Consider the following 17,247-nt stretch of genomic DNA (forward strand, 5'->3'; position numbering starts at 1 on the left):
TTGTCAATTTGTACTTTTCAAATGTAATATCTTTGATGTCTCAATCTTGATGAAATAAATTTTTACTGCAGTCTATTTTTTCATTTCTTACTTCATATATTTAATGAATTTCAAAATTCAGGGGAGAAACAGTTTTGGATTGTGCCGTTCCTGTTGGTCCTTCATCAATCATTTTCATTAATAATTATTGAGTACAGGCATAGATGAAAGATAACATTAGAAGATACCGTATCTCATAGTATAGATCGTTCATGTTCCAAATTTCAAGCGGATTTCTTGTTAACTCAAGCCGATTACTTTCGACTACTGTCTATACTTGTTTTAATAGTTCTAATATTACTTGTTTTGGTGGGGTGAGAGTGTAAGAACGGCACAGTATGAGAGACTACCAGTGTCACATAGCTTCACCAAAAACAACTACTAAAAAAAATAGTAGTTAATATTGAAACTAATAAAAAGTCCTACTATTTATAGGACTGTCGGCTTGAGTTGACAATTGAAATTTAGAACATAAACGCCTTATATCATGAGACATCTTCTTATGCAATCTTTTCTCTATTATGGTATAGGCTATTTGAATCAAAAAATGAATACCGTAGCCCAAATTAAGCTTAATGAGTTAACAATATTGAAATTTAGAACATAAACGCTCTACACCATGGGATATAATAATATTTTCATGCTATATTTTCTGCTATCTGTCTCTACAGAATAAAAATCTACAGCAGAAAAATGGATTATGAGTAGCCTAGATTATTTCATTGCATGGCTTCCATAATTGACACTTAACACTTCCATGACCTAAAAAGAATCATATAATATATAGGTACTAACTATTAAAATAGAATGGGCTTATCGACTACAGTAGGCCTATACAGTATAATACCATAATTATGGTAGGCCTACCTTAAAGCCCCGCACAGACATCGATTTTTGTTCGTACCGTACGACATTTTTCCGTCCTTATGAATTCTATCAGATTAAACGGAACTTGACAAACATCATCTGTTTGAAATATCTGTTCAATCTAATAGGATTTATAAGGACGGGAAAATATCGTACGAACAAAAATCGATGTGTGTGTAGCTAGCCTTACTCATGTTTTATATCGAAGAATGAAAAGATAATTTACTTTGAAATACCGGTAGTTTACAACCATATTGTATAAGCTTAGGTCCTAGGTACTTAATATTTATACAGATCAATATTGTAGGTTCGAAATAATTCATGAGACAATTATATTATATAATAATAATTGTATTTGTTAAATCAAGATAATCATTTTCATTTCATTTCATCTCATTTATTCATAGACAATAGATACAATCATCCAGTAGATTGTGTGGCTAATATTAATTTAGAGCAAACAATCTGATTCTTGACAGTGTTTGTAAATGAATTTATAAAGAATTTGATCCTCGAATCAATCATAGAAAACTGTGTAGACAGGTACAAGAGGAGGTGGTGGAGGAGGGGGAGGGTAGAATTCTACACTATAGAATGAAGGATAGTAATATGGATAGAAAGCATACGGAAACGGTAGAACAGGAACAAATACAGTTTTCGTTTCATCGGCATCGATGTCTTTGTCTTTCACTTTCTCTTTCTGTTTCTTTTTTTCGGTCTCCTGCTTATTGTTGTTCGCAACATCGTTGCCAAAATCGCCGTTGTTGTAGTCGCCGTAGCTGGATGGAATATTTTGCTGACGTTGCGCATTCACCATATCAACCATGATAATGGCCAACGCCAGGCAGGAGACAGTCTGCAAAACCACATAAAACACTTTTTACTTTCAAGCTTGTATTAAACTGGGGCATCAGTGAGACACCAGTAGTGTGTACAGAGTATCCCACGAAAGGTGTAACAGCTGAACGATTCAGATTCTACATGAAATTTGCAACAAAAAATTCAAGTAAAATTTTCTCATATCAACCTTAGTTTTCGAGATATATAGACTTTAGTTTCCGAGTTATATAGACTTTTCGATATTTTTGTAAAACATCAATTACTAGAAAATCATCAGTCGAAATCTAATTCTAAAGATATTGTTGGGAAAAAGAGTAAATTTCCAATATGATTCATGAGAGTAAATTTCCAATAAGATTCATGAAAGTTGTTTCCTTTGTTTGACGTTTTTGAACATTTCATGAGAGTTCAAACTATTTAAAAGTATTGGCTTTGTAGGTACTGGACGAATGTTCTTTTTTCAACTCTCAGCGCACATAAAAAGTTCAGTAACGTCAAACATAGAAACAAATTATATGAATCTTATTGGAAATTTCCTCCTCTTAGACTGGAAATACTATAACTTTAGTAATATATATATATATATATATATATATATATATATATATAATATATATATATATATATATATTATATATATATATATATATATATATATATATTATATATATATATTATATATACAGGGTAATTCATAACATGGTAAAATATTTTGATAGGTGATAGTAGAGTAAAAATAAGAAAAAAAGTTCATATAAACATATATCCATAAACGCTTCATTAGCGAGCTATACAGAGTAAAAGATTTCGACCGGAATTCAGTTCCTCTGGTGAAATACACCGATGCTGAATTGTTTGGGGACTAGTTTTTGAAAAACTTATGCTGGATTCATATGGAAAAATATCTGAAAAATTGAATAAAACTAACTGGAAGCTGTAGTGTGAGTAGTTTTTGAGAAAAAAGTTGAAATATGCAAAAAATTTAAGTAGAAAAACACAGACTTCTACGTTTGATGCCCAATAACTTTCTTTAATGACCAGTAAACAAATAATTTTTCGCAATAACAATTGTAGAGAATTTTATTCTGAAAAGAATTATGTAAGCTGTGTAAACTAAATTCAAATAAAAGTTGAATAAAATGTATTCTTATGTAGTACATTACACCATAAAAATTTTGCTGTTTTATGAGAACTAATAACTCTGAAGTCTGTGTTTTTCTACTTAAATTTTTTGCATATTTCAACTTTTTTCTCAAAAACTACTCACACTACAGCTTCCAGACTAGTTTTATTCAATTTTTCAGATATTTTTCCATATGAATCCAGCATAAGTTTTTCAAAAACTAGTCCCCAAACAATTCAGCATCGGTGTATTTCACCAGAGGAACTGAATTCCGGTCGAAATCTTTTACTCTGTATAGCTCGCTAATGAAGCGTTTATGGATATATGTTTATATGAACTTTTTTTCTTATTTTTACCTCTACTATCACGTATTGAATTATTTTACCATAATTATGAATCACTAATACTAATATTATAATACTATTACTAATTAATAATAATATTACATTTTGACTGAAAGTTTTCTAGTTATTGACGTTTATCAAAAATATACAAAAATCTATATATCTTGAAAGCTAAGGTAAGAAAATTTTACTACTCATTGTTTGTTGAAAATTACAGAATCTATGGTCTCCTGCTGTTACACCTTTCGGGGGACACTCTGTATGTAGCCTATGCAATATAAACCCAACTACCCAATAAACTTTTATCACATTATTAGGACACCAGATGTTGGTGGCCAAACACCAGTAGGTTTTGGCTGGTTAGTCCTGGTTTCCAACTCGGGTCTTCAGCCCGACCACTGCTACTGGGACACGAAATTCAGGCAGTGTTTTTACTCTTTCCTGGTGTCCTTTGCTGTAATAAAGAGTCTTGGGTTTATATTGCATGATCAAACTACTGGTGTCTCACTGCTGTCCAGTTAAGCCTTCTTCTACTGAAATAGCAGTTATGCTTAGGTGGAGATAATAGTTTAGAAATACTAACAAATGAAGGATGGAGCCAGTAGCGGCTCGTGATCTTCTAGCTTGGGGGTTCAACCTCATGATCTATTTGAGAGAAAGGTCAATAGGATATAGAGTATTGCGCATAATCAAGTGTAAACGTGATCAATAATAATTACACCCCAAAGGTTGATCTTATTTTCTACAAATATAAATTTTTTGTCCTGTTCATATTTTTCTTGTTTGATTTTTACTTCGGGAGTTGGTCACCATTATGTTTTATTTTACACCTACCCTCAATATTAAATATTGTTTGTATTTAACAAATACTGAACCTTATTCATATTTCTTCATCAAAATGCTGTAACGGTAACACAATAAATTATATTCACACTCTCACTAAAAGAAAATGGACACACTAGAAATACTCACGAATACACAAAACACACTAGAAATTACTATATTCTTCTACACGCAAAACAAATTTATAAAACGAAAAATGCAGTGAGATCTATCACAACTGTATACAGTGTAGGGTATACCCGTAACCATAGTGTATAACCTCAAAACTGTCACGCTTAGGCTACTTCTTGTTTACCGCTTTTTTACTGTTTACTGCCACCAAATTTAAATTTATTAGTTATAAGCAAGTTCAAGATGGCACTGTATCCGTATCACGAATACTCATGATTCATTCCGAGATTTACCGAATGCTTCACCTGCCTCGGCTAGGTTCGGCTAATCTCGGATGAACTCGTGCAAACTTGGTTCAGACAGGATTGTGAACCAAATCCGTGCTAGCAAACCATTTCCCTCCTCCACCACTACCATACCAGCCCTGTTTCTGGGTTCACACGGGAAATGAACACTGCTTTCCATCTCACCCGTCTCGTCATTCCATTCGGTGCTGTTTCAAGCAAGCCACTCCGGGCTCTCAGGCACCGGCCGCAAAACATCGACATTAAGTTTACGTAGATGAAAAATGTTGTGATGTAATTTAATGAGTATAAAATAGAAATATAATTATTTGAGTTGCAAATTCATCATTGTATAGTAAGTTGATTCAATTCTGGGGGTTCAATGAACCATTGAACACATAGGACGAGCCGCCACTGGATGGAGCAATGATTTGCAATTTGCAAGGTCATTGAATCAATCTTATCAAATCATTCTATAACAATATATTATAACAGAGAAAAAATCACAGCGGGAAATCAATGATTTTTATTTTAAATTAAATATTTTTATATATCTTCCTAAACTATTAATTGCTTCTCATGCTTGAAAATAGCTTTTAAACATTCATTTTCCATGATAGGGTGTTATCTCATCATTTAGCTTTCAATTACTTACTGTATTTATTCAACTTCCAACGGTACCGTACGACACCAATTTTATAAGAAAAATAACAATAAATTGGAGAACACAGTACAAGCAAAAAAGTGCACGAATCAACTATTATACTTGATTGAAGCAAGCTGTTAAACTTAACTTTTGAGTTTATTTGAATGATAATTTACTAATTTTATATTTTGATAGAGGATACAGAAGTAAAATATCAATAATAGAAAAAATATGTGAGATATGGCTATAAAGTGTGATAATAGATGAATTGCTGTACCATCCACTCTCATGGGATTTCATGGAAATTTGATCATTCAAAAAGTAACACTGAATGTAAATCAAACTAATACAAAACCAGAAAATTATAAAAAGCAAACATTTTGGTGTGGAAATGAATTTCAATTTTGTCTCTATCGACCTTTCTACATAACTATTTTCAAGCGTTACTCATGTAACCCATGTTCTCCACAAATTGAAACATTTCACTCGCTTTGATATTTTATTATGATAGAGTTCTGTTTATATTATTCATGTAAAAAATAGAATTGATCAATCTAAAAGTGTTCAAGGTCAGAAGTATTATGGTATATGAGTCAAAATTCACTTCAAATTGAGTAGCCTATTTAGATGTACGGTATTTGTTTATAAAATATAGCATATTTAAAAGTATTTCAATATGAAATTTTGATCCCTCTGACTCCCTTGAAACCATGACTAGTTTTACAAGATTTGGTTAAAGATAGATAATTCATACCGAACTGCAATGTATACAGTAATCATAATGTAGTATATCATACATACACATGATTTTTTCCAACTTATATTACTTTTATTGACTACATAATAAGCTAATGATTATGATTGTATACGGTAGGTATAGAAGTGAAAAAATCGCGTGGTAGTTAGCCTATTATTTATGGAGTATCCATAGAATAAGGATTTCCTGAGGACTTCCTAGTGCTAAATTGTTCCAAATAAATGCTGATCTTTAACTTGATCTGTTCTTCTTAAATCTTAGGAGCTTTAAAACAGTGTTTGAAATTGAAAATATAGCCTACAAGGTCTTCAAAGAATTGGTGTAGTAACCAGTAGACAACTGACTCAAAACCTTATCCCAAATATCTAAATAGTATTACAAAATAATTTAGGCTATATCTGTTTTCGGCTTACCAATTGAATGTTTGCCAATTTTTGCTCTTGACAGTATTGAGATAAAATAGCTTAATACATGATTTAAATACTCTCACAATGCTTATAATGTTAGCCTCACCCAATATTACAAAATTGATTTGAGTCAATGAACATTGTAATGAATAATAAACTATCAAATCACTTCCATATAACTAGAATGCAAATTTCGATATTTTTAAAGTCAATCATAATAATTAAATGAAACTTCCAAGTCAATCTAAGGAGAAATAAATAGTAGTCTATGGAAGGTGATGAAGAATTTACTAATACCGTATGCAAAAATAATTTTAATGATTTGAATGCTATCGTATCTCATAACATTGTTATTAAACAGCAAAATTCCATATCAATAAATAAGGAGCCAGGGCTATGAAGCTAATATGTATGTCACCAGGGATACAAAAATTAGTCATAGATTGAAGAATAAATATAAAAATGAAATTTGAATAAAATACTCACCAGCATTGCAAGCTGCATGCTACCCTTTGACACTAAAAATCAGAAAACTTGAAAAATGTTCTGATTAATCAGAGCAAAGCTGATAAGCAACTGAGCTTCGCAACTCCTCCAAAATGTTTGTTAGAATTCTACAATGAACTAAGTATTTAAAAGAATAATGCCTTGATGAAAAAGTCAGACAATAGCTTGTAAGCTTCAATCTAATTAACATTTTACGCTCCAGAAGCATTGAAAGGCCTTGGTTGGTACATATATTTCGAGATGAGTGATCTTCACAAGTCATAATAAATATGGAACCGGCTTACTCTAAAACTCAAATAAAAAGTGATATTTTGTATAGACCTTGAGAATTGTTATATATACGGTAATAAAATTTCACTTTTTCGGTCAAGAAGAGTTTTCCTAAGTGGCTCGACAGCATTGTTACGAAATGATTGATAATTTAATGGAGTTCTTTCAACTTGAAGGCTCTAGAATTTCATAAGGATCTTACGTTTGATAGTAGATCATTCCCTGAAAAATGCTATATATAAAAAATATTTGCAAAACAGTGACGGTTCAAATGCAAATTTACGAGACTGAATCAAAATAAATAATTCATCTTATGTAGTCTTACATAGAATCACCATTGATATTCCATTTGGTTAATCGAATAACAATAGATATGAGACTTGAATAGAACCATCTTCATGGACCATAATAATACGGTCTGTATTAATTTTCGAAACTATAATTCACATAATATTAAAGACAAGTTGTCTTTAATTAAACTGATAGAAATGTAATTCTGTTTCACGACTTTTTACAACTGAATCAAATACTCACAGTTCACACATTTCTTATTTATATTTATAGAGAGTGACTCATCAACATACATGAAATGGTCATTGAGAAGAAGCAAAACTTCGATAAAAATGTTTATTGCTGATCCCCTAACATTGACACGCATTACAAATAATACAAATAGAAATTGGATCATGGTAACTATGATAAATATAATGTGATTATTAAAATACAACTAACACTAATTCACCAAAAAGTATCTTGATGTTTCATCAATCATTGGCGAGAACTATAATTTTAAACTCACTGTCACACAGATGTCTCATTATTATCAATAGGTGTCACCATATTTGAGATGTTCGAATTTTCTTCTTCAACGAATTTCTTCTCTTTTAGTTTCGCTTCCAGTAGTTGCCTACATTTATCTTGATTTTTTCTCGCTGGCGTTCTGTTTGGACTAGACTTGGTATTGGAATAGGATTTCAGCATTCGTGCTCTGTGAAAAACAAAACATTCTCGTATTATTTGATTGCTAAGAATCATAGAACAGCACACATTCTAATACTTGAAAGTTAATTTACATTACACTCTAATAGTATACACAATCATACACGTACCGTAGTATAATTTTACTTTGTCACAGGATATTACAATATATTTAAAAATATTTTTTTTGTATTGCATTCCCCATAAATTTTATATTTTACAAATACATTTGTTTATTGTCCCAATAACCCTATTCTGAGATTCATATTATAAAGCCAGCACCTGGCATTAACATCGGTTTGCTGTCATTGTCTGTCATTGGACAAAACAGATAGCTCCATCCTTTCCTAGCACCGCACCGTTAACAAATCGTTTGTACGCTATAGAGAAATACAAAGAATTAACAAAATATTCAATCTCAATAATATACATTTTTTATTGAATCACGAAGAAATATATTTTCTTGACAAATAAAATATATTTTGTTGAAAAATAAAATATATTCCAGATAGAACTGATATTAATATTAGATCACATTTTATACCGGGACCGGAATAACTATCACAGCTATTTGCTATAGAATACAGTAATTCAGTCCATGACCGGCAGTCGCCAGACAGACTTCGTCAAAGTTTCAAACAAGCACAAATTCTTATTCGCACACAACTTGAGATGGCTGCAGGTAGTTTGCTTCATGTGGCTTTGTTGATGTACAGCCACACCAAACTATGAAGCAGTCTCAAACTGCTCCACAAGTCCACAAGTTTCATCCTCTCTCAGTGAGTACAGATAGATAGATGTCTTTTATTTTCACTTTATAAAATTACAAAAAGTGATGTGGGCGAAGTTGAGGCAATAAGAGCACCCTCTTTCACTTAACCCACAGAGGGTAGTTGATAAGTTTCTCACGTAACAGCCTACAAAACTTTCTATACTCTAGCTCACGAACACAAATTGGCAGTCTGTTGAAAAATGTTGGAGTTCGTAAGCATTCATGTGCTTTCGGAAAACGAAAAAGTGGCAACAATTCGCTCCTATCATTTTCACTGACTTCATATCGTCAATCTCATTAGACTTAAATGTTCAACAATGTGTGAACATTCTCGTCTTTAAAAAGCTCCAATATGGACGCATTGACTGAAAAAACATTAAAAAGGAAATTTGGCAGATGAAATCTTTAGATTTTATTAGTAAAACTGACTGAAAACTTCGTAACTTTCTTAGAAAGACGAATTTTCTATTGAATATTGTGAATCATTTTATAATAACTTAATTTGAATGACGCAATCGATCGAATGTGAAAAGAAGTTTATATGCTTTCACCGATAGAACTAACCACATCTTACACAGTGTAAGGGTAGGCACACACCAGTTAGTCAAGACACGATTAGTCACAATACTTCACATAGTTCCTTATGAAGCAACACCCACCGATTAGTCATTGCAATTAGACATGTCTTCATAAGCAACTATGTGAAGAATTGTTACTAAACGTGTCTTGTCTTGACTAACTGGTGTGTGCCTAGTCTAAGCTTACTCACAAAGTTATTTATGTCTGAATATAAGACCACGTTGTACAAAAGCCTGTTAAATTTCAACCGCTATTAGATGCCACAAGAACAAATCAGAAAAGGCATTTTTGAAAAGAAGACTACTCTGATTGATTCTTGTGGCATTTATCATGATTAAAATTTTACAGGCTTTTGAGTAACCCTACCTAAGAATCTTAAGTTTCACTTATTACTAGATAATTAATTCGACTCTACAAACTTGTGTGATGATAATCGGAAGAAAAGGATGATGTACGAGTATTAAACTTTTGAGTAATGAGTTGAACCATAGATAAACAATAGCGTAAGTAGATATCCCATGGTATAGGGCGTTTATGTCGCAACTTTTACTGTTATCTCAAGCCGATTACTGTAGATTATTGTAGATTTTTACTGTTTTGTTGGGGTGAGAGTGTATGAACAACACAATATGAGAGACTACCAGCGTCACATAGCTTCACGGGAAAGAACTACAAGGACTATCGGCTTGAGATAACAGAAAAAGTTGCAACATAAACGCCCTATACATGGGATATCTACTTATGATATTGTTTCTGTATGTTTGAGCTTAATGAGTTTTTTGAAAGACAACTTACGCATCAATTAGTTTGAGAAGCAGTCTATGATATGCTTGATACTCCTCGTCTCCAAATTCACTAGGGTCATGTCTGGCATGTTCGTAGAGATCGCAATACTGATGAACCATCCTTTGACCCAAGCCATTCAACGGAATTGCCAAGGTATTCAGAAGGTATGCTCTGAGATTATCAGTGGGGTGTCTATGAAGACAACTGTCTTGCTTTGTAATTTCAGCTTCTGCAAGAAAGAAATGTAAACCCATATAATAAATATTATTCAATTACTATGTTAACTGAATAGGTACTTAAAACAAAATATTGTTGAATTACTTTATTTATGCTAAGATCAAGTAAACTCACTTGACTTGTTTAAATAAATCTTCAGCCACCTTTTACGATGCTTTATTTGAACAATTACAGAATTAAGGCTGTGTAAAGGCTTAAAATAAACTTTATACTGGTGATATCTTTCAACGTTTTTCGATCGTGTATATCGTCGAGCTATCAAAATGAAAAAAGTTTTCCCAGGAAAACATTTTTTTCCGATCATTAATTTTTGAGATATGAGCACCCAAAGTTTAAATTTTTGGGACAGAACATTTCAAATTCGGTAAGAGATAAATCCATGAGATTTAGAGAATAAATCACTTCATGGTATTGTTGATTGAATAAAACAAAAATCTTTTGAAGATATAAATTTTTGAGAAGGTTATTCAATTTACCAAAATGAATGTTATTTTTGGTAAATTGAATAACTTTCTCAAAAATTGATATTTTCAGACAATTTTTGTTTTATTCAATCAACAATACTAAGAAGAATTTATCCTACAAATCTCATGGATTAATCTCTAACCGAATTTGAAATGTTCTGTCCCAAAATTTTCAACTATAATCGCTCGTATCTCAAAAAGTAATGATCGGAAAAAAATGTTTTCCTGAGAAAACTTTTTCATTTTGATAGCTTGATGATATACAAATTGAAAAACTTTGAAAAATATCACCAGTAGAAAGTTTATTTTTAGCCTTTGCACAGCCATTAAGCATCGCCCTTTTCCCACCATTGCAATTGAGAGGAGCATTCAAAACCCCGTATATCTTTCGAGACCACATACTTTTACCCCTTTGTAAAGCTAAAGAAATGAATAATCAGAAGCTGAAATCCTGATGACCTATTTTTAATTGTAATTCAATCACATCAATATAATTGAAATAAATTACAGTATTTTGACTTCAACTTGAATATGTTCAATGCATGAATTTCATCACAAATTGTATACTATTGGCAGTAGCGAATTCTCAAGGTTAGCTGCGAAACTTAACTAGTTTTAATATATATGCATATGGACTTATAGGTCCATAGACAAAAAAAAAATAGAAAAAATTGAAGATAGTCAATAACTGTTTCAATTAAATAATTTTTAATTTTAATAGCTAGTTTTAATAAATAAATATTTTTGTTCATGTATTATTTTTTAAAAAGCAAAGAAGGTATGAAGTCTAAAAAACCATCAGTATTCCATGTTTTGACTTCAAATTGAGCGTTTACGAAGAGGCGCGACGAGGCCGAAGCCGTAAAGCTACTTAATTCTTAATGATAGCCTTGCGGCTCATATCGGTAATGTATTTCTCGCTGGTAGAGAGGTGGGGAGGGGAATGTGTTCCTTTTCCAATGCCGTGGATAGGAGCAAGAGCTTCGCTAGAGCATGTCTCAGTCTATGCATTAGCGATAACAGCCGACTGTAGCCGAAGTGAGTTGAGTCTGCATTGTGTAGTCGGGCAGATTTAGCATGTTATTAATTGAGGTTACATTTTGCCAGTTTCAGTTCGGTCTGTTGTAGTTTGTTTCATTTTCATATCCTTTTTGGCAAAAATTTTAATTATTATGAATTTCCTATCCAGGTTAGCAGACACCATGTAGAATGAGGGTTTCTGACTTTTCTAATGTAATTTTTGGACTAGTGAGGCAGTGGAGAGGTTAGCACTGACTACTGGCTAAAATAAAAAAGAAATAAAATTGAAATTCATAATTTATTAAGTTTTTTAATATCTCTTCTTAGTCCAGTCACTATATATACACATTAGTGCATGCAATTTATATTTTAGTTCTGATTTTTAAATATATTATTTGGGTACAATAGAGAAGTCCAGAACCAACTTCTTCATGCAAAATTTCCTTGTGCTAGATACAGGGTGGTCCAAAAACCTCGTATTTTCGGCTCATTTTCCAGTTTTCATCTATTTATGCCAAATCTCGTGATCGGACAAAAAAATTTCTCTCGCCTTTTTTTTAGATTATAAAATTCTGAGTAAAATGAGATCATTCAACTCTCTATCTCCAATGAGTACTGAGTTATAATTTTTCAAAAATGAGTGAAATTTGAAGAAAAAATCGATTTTGATTTTTTTTTAGTTTTTGATCAACAATATCTTTCGATTGTTAACATTCAGATGTATAATTCAAAATCCCTCTGGGCGTATTTTTGTGCTCTACTATCTAAGATCAGGTAGAGCGCTCTATCTCATATAGATTTCCAGGTACACCTGACAACAATGTTCCTTGTATTGTGAAAAACACCTAATTTTCAGCTTCAACCATCATCACCAACTACATTGTCCTCACATTGATATTTCGCACTATGACATAAGTTCATAAGATTTTGCATGACGTAATTGGTTCTGGACTTCTCTAATGTACCCAAATAATATAAATAATATAAAAAATATTATTTAATATAATATTGAAAAATCAGAACTACAATATAAATTGCAAGCACATCCCCTTTTTTATGTCTATATTGACTGGACTATCTATAATAGCATAAATGGAATAATTTTTCACTAATTGAACATACCCAAAAGTTTAACATCATCAACAGCCTTTAGTCTGCAATAGAACGGCGGTAAATGTGATCCGGGTGGAAGAATGTACTGCGAATCAGTCTCACTTATCATCCTCGGCTCATAAGCAATCTTTGGTATCAAATCTATTCTTCTATGAATCTCTCGTTTCAGGGACTGAAAAAATATAATACATTAATTCTAATTAGTCAAAGGAAAATTGGCAATAATATAAAGTTGACAATTTATATAAAAACGAATGTTTTTGATCAAACATTTAGGAAAACGATTTTTTCAAAAACAGAAGTACATAACATCGCTACACAGAAGTAAATATGGTGCAACAATGAGAAAAGTTGAAACATGGATAAGTGTTTAAAAGAGAAAATAATTCAATTCTCTGTCTGGAAGTAATATGAGTTTGTATACTGTTAATAAGTGAAAGCAATCACAATAATTCTGATTAGTTTTCCAAGCATTCCATTCTGTTTCAGATGAGTTCATATGATAAAAATAGGGGAGTAGTCGTAGTCGAGTGGATTAGAAGGTGTCATTATTGAAGCTCATAGGGGCTGTGGTTAACACCCCGGCTCGTACACAATATTTTTCTCGCCGACATATCCAATCTCTCAATCAAAGTCCAGGTCATTCAATAGATTCAAGATTCATTTATTGTCAGAACACTTTAACAAAAATGCAAGACAAAGTCAACAATTCAATAAAAAAATTCTAAAATATAACAATAAACGTTAAAAGTCATCACAGTCATATCGTAATATATACAAAAATAAGACAAAGATAAGCGAATTCTATATAATATAAGAAACATTTTTAAAACAGGTATATCACAGAATAATAAAATACAAAGACATCACCACAAATCCTCATAACTATATGGACAGCAGTCAATTAGAATCTTTTTAACAGAAACCTTAAAACTATTAATATCACATTCTTCAATATGAGCAGGCAGTTTATTAAATAACCTCTTTCCAGATTCAACAAAGCTTTTCAAAGCTAAATGGTAATTGCACTGTGATAATCTAAGTGCTTCTGCTTGTCTTGTAAAATGATTGTGAATATTACTATTTATGGGTAAGATGGATAGATTTTTTCTGGTATACATCAGACACTCAAACACATACAAAGCATAAACAGTCATAATATTTAGTTTATAAACAGAGGTTGACAATGTGCTTTACTATCTACTTTACAAATGATCGCGTCATTCAATATATTTCAACATGAGAAAAAAACTAACCAAACTTTACTTGATCATGATTGCAGTGTTATAGATCACAAGTATCTTCATTAAAAAAGTCACTGATATTATATAAAATCCTTTCAATTAGCAACTTAGACAAGGAATATGTTGACAGGACGCGCCCTCACCGGCTCTGGCAAGTGTTTAAACGTCTTCATCACCAGCACGAGAAAACAGTCCTTCACCTTCGACAAACGATAGCGTGGCACATCCAAATTTGTCCTTCTCCGAGTGTTGTAGGAGTGCACTTGCTCTCTCCGAAGTAGCGTTGTGATGTTACTCCTTACATATAGCAGTGAAGCCAAGATGTAGTGTCCACAGACTGTGTGGATGCCCAATCTGCGGAAGATTGGCTGACAATGTGCATCACACTTGCTATATGTGATGACTCGGAGAGCTTTCTTTTGGAGCGTAGAATATCTCTGGCATGTGGCGAATGTCCTCAGATCAAGATACCATACAGTATGCGGCTACCAAAAACTGCATGGTACAACATCAGCAACCGCTCGACTCTCAGCAGTGCTCTCAACTTCCTGAAAAGATATATGACTCTTGACAGCTTCTTGCACACTCCAAGAATATGATGCTCCCAGGTCAGCGTTGGATCTATTCTGAATCCGAGGAGGGTGACAGGTGCCTGGTTTAGATCTGTGCTGCCAAGAGTACACATAACTTTCTAGGTCTTTCCTTCGTTGGAAATAGCTTAATTGCGGAGAATCAGTCCCTGGCCTCAGCAAAGGGTTGCTGCGCTCTCAATCCTGCTGCTATGGGACCACCACCCCTACCGATGATTGTGGTGTCATCCGCAAAAAGAAGGCTTGAGTCCTCCAGTCTCAGATCATTGATCATAATCAGGAGCAGCAAAGGCTCAAGCACCGATCCCTGAGGCACGCCATGAGGTACATGTTTTCCCCTTGAAGTAGCTCCCATCAGTGGGACGACCTGCTTACGATCCAGCAAGTAGCAGACTACTACCATGCTCCATGTTCTCCACCGAAAACCATATCTGGAGAGCTTTTCCTGTAGGATCTTGTGAGACGCACAATCGAAAGCCTTAGTCAGGTTACACAGCACCAGGCTAACTGAACTCTTTTCATCGAAATCTTTGTAGATTTTGTCCACCAGAGAGAATGTAGGCCTAGCTGATGTGTTTGAACTCCCCCTTCTGAATCCATGCTGCATGCCTCCCAACAGACCATTCTTCTCCATAAAGTCACTCATCTGTAGCATCATGGCTGTTTCAATGACTTTACCAATGGTAGGCACAACCGATACAGGTCTGAAATTTGCAAGGACCTCAGGATCACTCTTTTTGAAAATGGGCACTGTTTTTGTGATTTTGCAACAATCTGGGAAAATCCCCTCTCCTAGACAAGAGTTGATCAATGACAACAATGGGCCAGCTATTATACTCATAACGCTCTTCTTGAACCTTCTGATGATTTTAATCAGGTCCTACATATTAAACGGCTTGAAAGAACCTAGAAGTTATGAGTAGACACAGACAAAGATAAGATGAGATCAGATGTACATGCTGGAATTCCATGTACAATGACTGTCACAGCACTTTTTTACCTGATTTGGGCTATGCCTACACTTTGTTGCTGGATGTGATTTATAAGACTCATAATGAGGTTCCACCCTGCCTTAATTGGGTTATGGGAATCATCTATGAACTTGGCATTGTAGTCCTTTTTTGCATTATCTAGCTCGATCCTATGGATATGCTTTGCCCTGAGGTAGTTCGTGTTCTCGGCTCCTAGCAGAGAAGGATTTGCTTGTGTATTGAGTAAAGCACAGTAACAAGCAATCTAATGCGTTGAAGCTCTGGAGTATACCATATATTTCTTTGTTTTTATACATAAAAGAAAGAAATTGGATTGTATTAATGGGTTAGTATAGAGAAATAATCTGAATGATTGTTCAAGAAATGGGATTAGTTAAGAATTCTAAAGCTTGGATCATTACATTATTGTAGGTACTAGGTTAGGTTATACTGTGCTTATTAGAAGATCCCATCAAAAATAATAAAACTGGAAAACAGAAACATACAAACTTACTTTTTTAGCACCATGACCAATAGGAACGTGTGGCCCTCTTCTCGAGCGTAGTGCAAACCGCATGATTTGTCTCTTAGCAAATATAAAAAGTAATATAAACGTTAAAATACTTCCGGCAATAATGATAACAACAGTCACATTTGAAAGTTGCTCAGCCATAATGAAGTTTACAATAGCCTCATATCATGAGCATGTTATGTTGTAGGGTAGCTATTTAAAACTTCATCCAAGAAAGTAAGCAAAGATACTCAATATAATTGGGAAGTCAATTATATATAGTATTTATAATAAATTTGATAAGTGAGGTAATCATAAATGCGATGAATATAATAATAAGTTCCAAAATTAAGCTTAATCACTTCCTATTGTCAAAAAAAAAAACAGAAGTACTATAATTCCTCTTGAAAATTAACATTGGTATAAATGCACTGTAAAAAGAAATATTTAAGTTGAAAACGATGAATAGGTTCTAAAATAAATAAACTTAAATCAATAAATATGTTAGAACTCAAATATTTATAAAATTTGACACTGAGATTTTGACAGCTCCGTTGTGTATTTTGAGGTTATATTCCACCTTCCGTCATTGGAGCTTGAACCTTGAACCTTGAAGCAAATTGTAAGAACAGCTGATTTTTGAAATATTTCATGATCAATGTTTATAATAAGAAGAGTGAAAATATTTCAAATGATTCCAATACTTATTAATAATAATAATAATAATTTACAGAAATAAATTTATGAAGGTGGAAATATTTATAAGTAGGAAAAATTATAATTATTTTTTTTTCATCGCCAAAGACAATGAACAATTTCAAAAGTCATTAAATATAAAAAATAATAATAGACAAATTTATTAAATTATATTATTAACAAATTAGATTGATTTTGTCATTTCATTTTGTTTTCTATTATAGCTTCATGGAATACTACTGAACTTC

General features: G+C 32.8%; 2 protein-coding genes across 2 annotated transcripts; both read right to left on the bottom strand.

Annotated features, from left to right (window-relative positions):
• Window positions 1-1,239: 1,239 nt before the first annotated feature.
• Window positions 1,240-7,504, bottom strand: LOC120349789. The gene is made up of 2 exons (XM_039420517.1): window positions 6,748-7,504; window positions 1,240-1,762 (listed from the first exon to the last, which is right to left on the bottom strand). The coding sequence occupies exons 1-2, from the start codon at window positions 6,763-6,765 to the stop codon at window positions 1,424-1,426; spliced, it is 357 nt and encodes a 118-aa protein (XP_039276451.1). The 5' UTR covers window positions 6,766-7,504; the 3' UTR covers window positions 1,240-1,423.
• A 147-nt stretch (window positions 7,505-7,651) lies between these two features.
• Window positions 7,652-16,902, bottom strand: LOC111052695 (protein C1orf43 homolog). The gene is made up of 4 exons (XM_022339445.2): window positions 16,307-16,902; window positions 12,997-13,159; window positions 10,163-10,382; window positions 7,652-8,026 (listed from the first exon to the last, which is right to left on the bottom strand). Exons 1-4 carry the CDS (start codon window positions 16,463-16,465, stop codon window positions 7,840-7,842), a joined length of 729 nt encoding a protein of 242 aa, XP_022195137.1. The 5' UTR covers window positions 16,466-16,902; the 3' UTR covers window positions 7,652-7,839.
• Between the last annotated feature and the right edge of the window lie 345 nt (window positions 16,903-17,247).

The sequence above is a fragment of the Nilaparvata lugens genome, chromosome 2, assembly GCF_014356525.2.
Source record: "Nilaparvata lugens isolate BPH chromosome 2, ASM1435652v1, whole genome shotgun sequence".
NCBI lineage: Eukaryota > Metazoa > Arthropoda > Insecta > Hemiptera > Delphacidae > Nilaparvata > Nilaparvata lugens.